Source organism: Malus domestica, chromosome 15 (genome assembly GCF_042453785.1).
Source record: "Malus domestica chromosome 15, GDT2T_hap1".
In the NCBI taxonomy this organism is placed as follows: domain Eukaryota; kingdom Viridiplantae; phylum Streptophyta; class Magnoliopsida; order Rosales; family Rosaceae; genus Malus; species Malus domestica.
Genome location: NC_091675.1, coordinates 152,464 through 163,844, shown reverse-complemented (window position 1 = coordinate 163,844; position 11,381 = coordinate 152,464). Strand labels below are relative to the sequence as shown.

Below are 11,381 nucleotides of genomic sequence, written 5' to 3'. Positions count from 1 at the left end.
GTGGGAGAAGATTGATCATGTTTTTGAACCACATTCTTTTGAATAAACTAACTTATAATTGCATATATCTTTTATTTGATTACTTGCAACAAACAAAATGTCAACTCTTTTGTGAACTTTAGTTGTAAAATAGTAACAAACTTGCCCCCAAAAGGATGAGTTTCGAATTCACCAAGCATGTGACAAATGTGTTGGACATTCAAAGTCCTGTAAATGGTGTCCATTCGGAACAAGCTTTGACCGTTGTGTTGTTAGAAATTTTATTTTAACAATGAGGAAGGAACATAGGGTTTTGGATCAGCTTTCTCAATTGAAGCAGTGGATTGGAAGTAGCATAGCTGGTTAATTTCGAAGGACCGAAGACATGTGGAAGAGAACGAAGCGACGGCTCAGTCTGCAACACGTGGCAGCGGTAGAGAGAGCCATGGTGGAGAGAAACACAAAACAGAGGAAAAGAATGGAAGTGGGGTCCAGTCCAGTCCAGTTACGTGCAACGGTGGTATGATAAAATCTGGGGATTGGATACGGAAGGCATGCCCGATTGCGTCGCACTTGCATCCAACCAACCACCGACGCACCGATCTCACTCACTTCCACCCGAATAATCTCAACTTGCCAAATTTCTCCAATTTTCAGAGTTTATCCTCAATTTCTCGTGTTACAAACTCACACCCACCACATCATTACTCCACCGTCTTTCTATCTCTCTCACGTCAACAAGGGAGAGGGAGAAGGAGAAGGCGGGGGAAGGTTGATTCACAGAAAAGAGAAGAGAATAGAAAGTGGCGAGGCCTTCCGATTCCCTCCTCCTTCCTTGTTTGTTCTTCTGCCTCATTCAATCAGTCAACTTTCAAATGTCGCTAAACAAAGATTCGCCCGAAATTCTCTCTGTTGCTCTCATGGGCCCCCCTCTCTCCCCCTCCCTTCTTCCCTTCCCTTCCCTTCCCTTATTTCTTTCTTTACATATTAACCAGTAAAGTAACCCATCACTACTCCCACCCTCATTAATTAATTAATTTAATTAAACCAAAACCCAAACCCATAGAGAGAGAGAAAGACTAGTCTCTCAGTCTCCGTCTCCGTCTCCTCCGCTTGGGATTCATTCGGATGGCATTTTTGTAAGCGCAATGGCGGCCACTTCCAGAGGCTTCGCTTCTCCGCCTGATTTCAAGCTCACCCGCCTCCGCCTCGCTTTCGATCCCCACCCCCTCCCTTCTACTGCTACTAATGCCGCCCGCCTGCGGGATATCAGAAAGCGGAGGAGAAGACTTAGCCTTCCCATGGCTGACCCACCCGCAGTCACTCGAATCACTTGCTGCTGCTCCGACTCCGTCGTTCCGATCCGCTCTGGAAAGAGCCTCGACAAGGCGGAAGAGTGGCGCTTCGATTCCAAGAAAAGGGCTCAGAGAGCTGCTGGAGTCCCAGTCTCCGCCGCATTGCCCTTCTTTGCTTCGTCTTCCTCTTCTTCTCCTGCTCAGTACGTTGCATTAGAATTTGCAATTTACCAAGGAATATTTCAATTCCATTCTCTTGTTTGTCTGGTATTGTTTTAGGGTTTAAACTAGTTGGCTTTTGGTGTTTATAATTATTTGGCTCTTTTGTATTTTACTGCAGATCTCGCTTCCTGTCCAAACAAGAGAAATACTACCCTCGCTGTACCCCAAGAAACTCTGGTCCACAATCTCGCGACAGTCCTCCGAAAAGAGGTTATTCTATCAATCATTCTACTTACTTTAAGATGGTAATATACCATCATTGGCTTCATGGATGGTATTGGTAGGTAATTAGTAACATATTTGATTTATCATTGAGAATTATTGTGGTGTTTGGTATTTTTGATAGATACTGGCATTGCCAATGAGAAGGAGTGGGGCATCAGCTTGTTAAACGAAAATGTAAATGAGTCTGGCACCAATGAAGATGGCACTACTTGGTACCGCGAAAGTGGCGAGGACCTTGGCAACAATGGCTACAGATGTAGGTGGACAAGGATGGGTGGTACCTCCCACGACGCTTCTTCACAATGGAAAGAAACGGTATATATCAGAATTTATCATAATTATTTTGCATTTTTAACTCTGCCATGTATGACTTGACTATCCTTCTTCACTGTCATTTTGTTTACTTTAGTGATAATTATCACTGAATTCTAGGATTGTACTACCAAGGCGCCTTATATTTCATACTCAAAAGCCTTAAACAAGTAGAGGGGGACTTGGACATCCTTCTACCCGTAAATTAGCCTCATATTCTAAGTCCCTTGCTGCATTGACTTGTCTTTATAACCCCGTTGAGTATCATCCCAGGTGGATGCATTTAATTGGATTTGTTGATCTCATTGACAGTGGTGGGAGAAAAGTGACTGGACTGGATACAAAGAGCTAGGTATACTTCTTCCTTCTCTTCATCTTCAACTGCTGGATATCACTAACCATGCCCGTCACTATGTAATTTCAATGAATTAGATATCTTAGATTCTTCATTTTCCTGAATAAAACCACAATCCTCAGAGTAACTCGACGTAAACAAAGCAACACATTCATTTTTATAGATGGAAAATAAGGTTTTTGCTGTGATATAAAACCTTTAAGGTCTTCTAATAAGTAAACTTGTCGGCACAAGTCTTTGTAGGTTCAGTATTCATCCTTGTTCCTAGAAATTTTTTAACTCAACACTTCCCACTGCTGTGGCAAACTTGCACAAATATCAAAGGGCATTGAGCGGCAATCATTCACTACATACTGGATTAATTAATCAATATCTGTTTTTAAAGACAGTGTTCTGTCCTGTATACTTTTACAGTCACTAGTCTTTCAACTAATTTCACTACTGTATCATGGGTATGGGTACGGATAGGGATGCATAATTCGCATCTATTATCTTTTCATAGGTGTGGAGAAATCTGGTAGAAATGCTGAAGGGGATTCGTGGTGGGAAACATGGCAAGAAGTTATTCATCAAGATGAATGGAGGTCTTTATTTTATCTCTATTTGATTAAGTTTTAGAGAATTACTTTTAACCCTTACTAAGTATGCGGTAGTTATAGAACTTTTTAAAATTTGTAGTTCTTGACCTTCTCCTTGCTTCATTGTTTTCCCAATATAAATTAATGCTGCAACTTTGTAAGCACAGTAATTTAGCAAGGATTGAGAGAAGTGCACAGAAACAAGCAAAATCAGGCTCGGAAAATGCTGGATGGTATGAGAAATGGTAAGCTAAAGTACGGTTTGTTGTTAATTCAATTTTTATTCACATTATAATGCACGAAATAACTGATGAAATAGATAAAATGCATTGACAGTTTTTACCTATAATTTGGATGCAGGTGGGAGAAATATGATGCTAAAGGCTGGACCGAGAAAGGAGCACACAAATATGGTAGACTTAATGAGCAGTCTTGGTGGGAGAAGTGGGGAGAGCATTATGATGGAAGGGGATCTGTTCTCAAATGGTTTTTTCTAACTGACTTGATTTACTTCTTCATCTGTTCATATTAAAACAAAAAAAAAAGTCTTCATTGTTTCACCTTCCTCTTAAATTCAGAAATTCGTTTGTCATCTGGTATCATCATTTTGGCCATTTACAGTTAAAAGCATGAGGAACAATACAGCAGCTAAAAAGTATCTAGTTGTTGATATACGCTGGACGTATAATTTTCAGGACTGATAAATGGGCTGAGACTGAACTTGGAACCAAATGGGGAGACAAGTGGGAAGAGAAGTTCTTTGCTGGAATAGGTTCGCGACAAGGGGAGACATGGCATGTATCTCCAAGTGGTGAACGTATGTGCAAGCACCTTGAACTATGATTAACACAAAATTTGTTTGCCTTTAGTTGTTTCCTTGGGTAACTAGTATACCATGCGGCAAACATATACAATGTCTTGAATATGTTCCAATTATTCAGATCTCCATGTTCATTCAACTTTTCAATAGTTTAATCTGATGTAACTCTGTTTTTGTTCTCTCATGTCTAGGTTGGTCAAGGACATGGGGAGAAGAGCACTTTGGAAATGGGTACGGAAGGAAATAAATTTGCCGAACTGCATTGTCATCTATTGTTCTGGTTTTTCTTTGACAAGTTAACTTGCCCTCTCTTTGCAGTAAGGTGCACAAATATGGGAAAAGCACGACAGGGGAAAGCTGGGATATTGTTGTGGATGAGGAGACCTATTACGAGTAAGAGTCTGGACTTGGTTCTGGTTCTGTCTGCATATAGTATGTTGAAGCAGTCAAAAAGGATTTCAGGGGAACCAAATTTAAATAATTTAGATTACATCTTCTGGTATTGCTCGTACTGTAAAAGTAATTTTGATCTTTCACTTTTTGATGAAGGGCTGAGCCGCATTACGGGTGGGCAGATGTCGTTGGTGACTCTAGCCAATTGCTGTCAATTAAACCTCGAGAAAGGCCACCTGGCGTCTACCCTGCCCTTGATTTTGGATCATCGTCACCTTCAGTTGATGAACCACCAGAAGAATTTTCTCCACAATGAAAGGTGACCAAAATTAGGTGGTCTAGTTTAGAATATTGATCGAAGTCCAATTATATTGGCTGAAACCGGTCGTTTGTAACGGACATTTTAGTCTTCATTTGATTCATTCTTTCAGTTGCCACTAGTTTGAGTTTTGAGATTTGAGTTTAGGTGACTGCTGCTACTTTTTTCGCACTATTGATTTGGGGAGCTGCATCGTACTTCATCCATACCAGTCCCGACGTAGATTTCTAGTATTTAAAGTGTTCTTGCCTCAAGTGATTCGATAGTCTTTGAAAAGTCCCAACTATAAATTTTACAAGTTGAGGGAGTACAAAAATGATATGAAATTGAATAATAGATAGAAATTTTGCAAGTTGACCTTCACAAGTATTTTTTATGAATTTTCTAAGTCCCAAAATTGAATAATAGATAGAAATTGAATTCTTAATGGAGATTTTGAATATAAAATCGTGACATTTGCATGCGAATTAAGGGCAATATGAATTTCTAGGTTGCAAAATGGAATCACATATATAGAAAATGCTAGCAAGTCCCGGAAGTTAATTCGGAATTTTTGATTGGTCAAGTCTAAATTTTATTTACAGCTGCCGTCCGTCTCTCAATTTGGTAAAAACATCCGTATAAGAATGAACCCACCCCATCCCCGCACCTCTGTGACATCTCAGGTGACTTGAAGGGAGGAGAAGCTAAACATTTAACCTCTTGTGAGTCGCTCAAAAATCCCTAGTATGAATAAGTCTCAAGGCTCAAGCCATCCATGGTTACGACACCCATTCTCTGCTTCAGCCCACATAACCCGTTTCCGACTCGTTGCTTTCTGAAAATCCATCATCCACTCAGGTCACTTATGGATGCCAGCCATCGCATTGCCCAGAGTGTTTCACAAGTCGAAAATCAGTTTGCTGCCCTCCAATGAACCTTGTGCCGGTGTTCATACATGTGGGATGCACATTATCTATCCTCTTAGTTTTATATACAGTAGATATCGGAGGAATTGTATCCAAAACTTTCGTCTAGAGCTTGAAAAATTTGAGGGGGGAAATATGAAGAAATTGCGTATAAGAATCAGTTAAATGCAGTTGACAGCTATTAGCAAGGGTCAAGATAGAACCGTCTAGTCTGAAAGCATCTCCTCCAATTCAGGTTCCTCGGAGTTGACAGCATCATAATCCACGCCTCTTCTGTTAAACAAATCATTGTCCAAGGGGGCACTTTGATACTCATCCTCATCAGTATCAGGCCCTTCTGGATCATCTTCCACGTTTTGGGCATCAAAATCTACTTCGTCTTTTCCTGTTATGTTACTACTCCTACCATATTTTCTAGGTCCTACATCCCTCTTGGCCTTGGCCTGAGAATCTTCACATATGCAGGTATATGGGTTCTCATGAAAACCACCCCTGCCTGGCCTCACTTCATTCGGCTCACCCATAAAGCCTCTCTGATAAGTACGAACATTAGAAGCAAAAGCTCCCCAGGTCATGTTCTCTTTGCTTAGGAACAACCGGTAGAGTTTTTTAGCATTTGGACGAATAGTGGGCTTATGTCCAAAATATCTCCTGCAACAAATAAAAGATGTGAAAACTAAGCAGGCAGGGGGGGAAGAATAAGATGAGAAGAGAAATGAAGATAGGAAAGAAAGACAGCACACCTTCGTCCGGCTAATATTTTGGCCATATTGCCATTGTTGTTGGTGACAAAGACATCACTCTCATCACAAACTATGAAGTCAAGTGCTGCCATGCGAGAAGAAAATGAATAAAATGGTTCCAATTCCTCCTTGGTTGCTATTGTCTCTTTCGAATAAAAGTTGGGGAATAGTGCCTTAAGGGGTGCCAATGTTTCTTCTCCTCCATAGACTTCCCCTGATGCCACATAGATGTGAACATCGCTGCCATAACCCAGTGCTCTCAACATAAGACCAACTTCTTCTGGAGTAAGTGGACACCTCCCATGCCTCCTTGGCTTATCAGGATTGCTAATCTGCAACTCCATCCAAAATACATCTTATAGATACAGAGCAATGGGATATAAATAGACTCGATACACACCTCATACTTGATAAGAGACTAAAGTCTCAATACACACCTTATACTTGATATACACCTCCTTGGCTTTACTAAATAAACATAAGTGCACACACAACTTGCGCTTGCACATTTATTAAAATAAAAAAACAAAGGTCGGGTTTTAATCAATGTACTCTCAGTAGTTGATTCAGGGGACATAAGATGACATAAAGCCAAAAGAACATCACTTAATCCTTACATGTAAAGTCTTCCACCTCTTTTGTATGGCACCCAATTCTTTCCTTTCCTTGTCTCCTCCACCATAATAACATCCTGAGAATGCAAGCATATCAGGTTCATACCTGTAACAGTAAACATTTAATTGCATCAAGAAACAACTTGACAAGTAAGCCTTCGAATTTGCAGAATCTTGTTTCTAATATGGGCGCAACCTATTAGTTGCCCGTGCGAAGGAATCTGGGGGGTTGTGTTAGTCTACTCATGAACACGCACTTGTATGCGTGTTTCTGTAAATGTATCAACTAGATATGGAAAGCAGGTATACTAATGTACACAGATATATGATGATTACGATCATTGGAACAAGGTTCTACCTGCAATTTTATGGCTCAGTCTAAATACGCAAGAAAGACAGGGCAATAACGCTAGTTAAATGGTTGTTCTAAACATAAAAAGTAAAAAAAGATGGATAAAATTACCTCAGGTGCAATGCAATATAATGCTTGCTTCTCATCCTCATTTGATGAACCAACTTTTTGGCCATTTTCTGTATTGGGTCAGTAAACTTTAAAGCATGGTAGTTGACTCTACATCTTAATTTTTGCAGATCTGTATTCAACCTGTTTGAAAGTCTGTAATCAAACTTGTTGAGCTGAATAGCCTGTCACAGAATGAAAACTAATAAGTGCCTTTTCCATAAATTATGTATACTTGTAGAAAGATAATTCAAGAAGACGTATCTAGGGATGCAAACAAGCAGTGCCATCCATTAAGGGATCAAATCATTCACTAGAGCCATGATCAAAGCTAAACTTATACATATTTAGTAAACGAGTCCAAACCTGGGGCTTGGCTCATGTGCTTGCGAGCCTGAATATATTGTTTTTATTTCAAATGCAATAAAATTCTTAGCGAAACAAAATGTCTGACCACGAGATTTTCAGACAAGAACCATTTGGTCCACAAGATTGGGCACTGGATAAAATGTAAGTGCATGAAATATGGAAATATCATGTATTTCAAAATTAACAGTTGGCAAACAAACTGCAGGATACAAAAGTAAGCAAAGGAGAAGGCAGTACTGATGCAACTTACAAAGGAAAAGAAGTTTCTACATTCTACAAGAATTAGAAGCTTAAGAGAACTGAAAACTTACATGCCTTTTCAAAAGAACAGGTAATACACGATTTTGATAACATCTTTCACTACACTTCCTTGGAACACGCATAGTGGATGGCGTCCACATGTTAACTCCCTTCCTTGGAAGCTGTTTTATGATTTTAACATCTTTTGACAGAAATGATATAAACCAATCAACATCAAAAATCTCTGAAAAGTTACTGCAAAAGAAAACAATTGATTGAGACATGTCCATGCGATTACAAAATCTGGATTGCATGTAAATATGGCAGCATAGATATGATTCAAGGACTGACCTTGCATCCTTCCAGAAAGATTTCTGGTCCAACTTTGGAACAACAAGACTAGCATTCAGTATACGAGCTGCTACAACAGCATCTGTTATCTACCAAAGTTATAGGTAGAGTAAGTTCCCCACTAAAAGCGAAAAATACTATACAAATACTATATAATCAAGAAGCACAAATGCGACCAAGAGGCCGCCCCTAACGATTTCTTAGATTGGGCCTTCGAGCAGTTCCTCGACGAGTTCTCCACCTCGGCTGCCACTCCTCTGCAATCAATCGCCGGGCAATTTCCCGTCTCATCCGGCGGAAAGCACACAGAGGAACAAGGAAGAGAGTGAGAGAGAGATGAGTGGAGAACGGCGGCCAAACGGCACGTTCCACAGGGTTGTACAGAGAAGAGGGGCAGAGGAAGCTGAGGAATCTGCCATCTCAAAAGCCGAGTACAACCCTGTATTCCTGTCCGCCTTCGAAGGAAGTCACGCAGGGACAACATCGTGGTTGTTGGGCATTGTCGATCCAGCGTATTTGGCTGATATCTGGAGGCACCACTTGGCTCTTCCCCTCCTTCTCCAAATCGGATTCCGTCAATGCCCTTCCCCAGCCCAATGCCCAAAATCACAGTCAGCCCCAATTTTCTCTCCGATGAGTATTCTTGGTTTGTTGAAATAAAAAACGAAGTCCTCTGTGTGCATTTCCTCTCCAAAAAAATTGAGGAATAATAGAAAACAAAGTCCTCTGAATTTTCTTGGTTTGTGGCTTTTTTTTTTTTTCTCCCCTTTTTCATTTCAACAACGATTATATGGTGAAATTTTTTTAGAAAATTATTATAGTTCAACAAATTATCCGACGCACAGATTAATCCGACACAGTACCAAGTGCCCGACTAATCCGAACTGTACAGTCCGAGCTGCCAAATGAGGCTTTAGTCTATATTTTAACCCCTTTATGTTTTTACCCTGGTTATGCATCAGTTGAACTGTCAGAGTTAGGGTGGAATCAAGTATCCTCTCAGACATCCTCAAGGAAACATCAATGCAGTAACTATGACTATAATGCTGCAGAAGATAAACAAAAGTAAAATCGTAAGTTACCCCAGTTCTTTGTTGATTCAAGCCTCCACTGGTTGCAATCGCCAAGTACCTATTAGGACGCGTAATTTCATCAACATCTGCAAATATGAACAATACAGCTATTCAGGATGAAATTCTAAACACCAATGTCATTGTGAACACAAACGGAAGTGTCATTTTACGAAAACCATATGAAACAAACATATAACAGAAACCACAAGTAGGCAGCAACAATGCATAATTTTGGTCAATCAATTACGAAATCTTATAGAGTGGGGTATACTAAATGAAATGCAAACTGGAAAAGGAAACAGACTTGGAAATTTCTTGGTGCCATTGCTGCATCCATAGTAGAATTTGGAATTCCTGGAGCTCCAAATATCACGATCCAATCTCCCTCCACCGCTCTGATTTTGAACAAGTAAAGTGAAGCCGTAAAGATCCAAACAAAACCTAACATTACATTAAGGTTGACATCCGAAATTGAGAAGGAAAGAGAAAAGCCCCTAACTGGAACACGAAAGACAGTAAGCCGTGCAGAAACGGCATCGTCGTCCACGGCAACATCGAACTAGAAGGAAAAGAGGAAATTAGGATACGAATCCAATCATACGAATTGTTAATTGTGAATAAGAAGAAAATGCGGGAGGGAGAGTGTACCGTAGAAGAATGACGCGGTTGATGGAGGTTATTGACATCGAGAGGGGAAGGAGCAAGAACCAAGAGAAGAGCGAAGAGGACGAGAAGGGCTCCGGATATGGCCGAAATGAGGGGAAGAAGAAAGCGAAAGCGGTGGTAGTAGTGGAGGCGGCGGCGCTGGAAATGAAAAGCCATTGGTACAGTACAAGTGGCACGGCGGGTCTCTTTGACTCAAACACTCTCCTCTCTGTTTTATTTGATTTTGCTTTGTGTGGGTTTTGGGGTTGGAATCTGGAAGAATGAATTACGAAACAGGTCGACCACCGCGCACCACCGCCCTCCCACCGCCCTCCCACCGCCAGCAGAGGCTGAGACTTGAGGTCGTGCAATGGCTTGGGGTGTGGGGGTTGGCAGTCTGGCACCTGGCACTACGATAGAGTAGACTACTGTCTCTCCAACGGCGGAGCCTGAAATTATGGTCTCCCTTCCGTCAACATTTTATACTTTTATTATTTTTTATCTTATTATTTTTATTAAAAATTTAATAAAAAAATTTAAAATAGCTTAACCGTGATTCAAGGGAATAAGAATGGCACCATAACAGGGGTAGACAATCTGCCTCCGAAATTATTGGGTAGGTGGGTTACCACGAAAGCAATGCTCAATTTTTTTATTTTTGGTGCTTGCACAAAATTATATAATAGTATGCTTAATTTAATTTTGACTAAATTATAACAATAGTTCCTCAATTTTAATCAAATTGAAGTAATGATCCATCAACTTTAATCCAATTGGAGCAATAGTTCTTCAACTAAAAATTAATTACCATTGGTCCCTCAACTCATAAAAAATGTGTAGCTATGGTCGTTTTCGTCAACTTTGTCAGAATTTTGTCAAAATGAGTTATGTTGGAAGAATCATTACTACAATTTGAGTCCCTCAACTCATCAATTAAACTATTCATTTTTTTAGCGTTGGTTAAAGTGATTAATTTTTAGCATTTAAAATTAGAGGTGGAAGTCTTAGATTCGATTATTTTTAAAAGCGAGCCCATTGTGAGGCTAGGTTCGCTCCCCTCTCTCTTAGTGTAGATAATATCGTTGTTCGAAAAGAAAAATAAGAATTTAGGGGTGAAATATATTGCCAAATTTCCATGTCAATCGTTCCATACTGATTTTATGCCAATTGGTAATGATATGGTATTGTACCGAATCAAACATTTTTGATACATCATTAGTATTCGATACTATTACCGATGGTATTACCGTGCCGTACCAACAAATAAAAAAAAAATATATATATATATATATAATTATACAATATTTAGAAAAAAAAAAAAACCCTTCATTGCCTCTCTCATTCCACACTTTCCCTCTTTGACACTCTCTCCCACTCTCTAAAGGAATTGGTGTTGGTGTGCTTGCCTGTGCTTGTTGCCTGTGGTTTCTCACTGCAAGGATTCTATTTTGGTTTCCACTTTAGGCCACCGTATACAGTG

General features: G+C 40.0%; 2 protein-coding genes across 2 annotated transcripts; one reads left to right on the top strand and one right to left on the bottom strand.

Moving 5' to 3' along the window:
- The first annotated feature begins 482 nt into the window (after positions 1-482).
- Positions 483-4,619, top strand: LOC103428582 (protein EARLY STARVATION 1, chloroplastic-like). The gene is made up of 11 exons (XM_008366697.4): positions 483-1,477; positions 1,615-1,706; positions 1,843-2,036; positions 2,346-2,385; positions 2,891-2,972; positions 3,134-3,211; positions 3,327-3,452; positions 3,662-3,783; positions 3,978-4,017; positions 4,105-4,179; positions 4,336-4,619. Exons 1-11 carry the CDS (start codon positions 1,128-1,130, stop codon positions 4,493-4,495), a joined length of 1,359 nt encoding a protein of 452 aa, XP_008364919.1. The 5' UTR covers positions 483-1,127; the 3' UTR covers positions 4,496-4,619.
- A 414-nt stretch (positions 4,620-5,033) lies between these two features.
- On the bottom strand, positions 5,034-10,378 carry LOC103428581 (O-fucosyltransferase 16-like). Its single transcript, XM_008366695.4, has 10 exons — positions 9,905-10,378; positions 9,756-9,815; positions 9,561-9,651; positions 9,266-9,342; positions 8,184-8,272; positions 7,904-8,087; positions 7,227-7,408; positions 6,767-6,869; positions 6,150-6,481; positions 5,034-6,057 (listed from the first exon to the last, which is right to left on the bottom strand). Exons 1-10 carry the CDS (start codon positions 10,076-10,078, stop codon positions 5,613-5,615), a joined length of 1,737 nt encoding a protein of 578 aa, XP_008364917.1. The 5' UTR covers positions 10,079-10,378; the 3' UTR covers positions 5,034-5,612.
- Between the last annotated feature and the right edge of the window lie 1,003 nt (positions 10,379-11,381).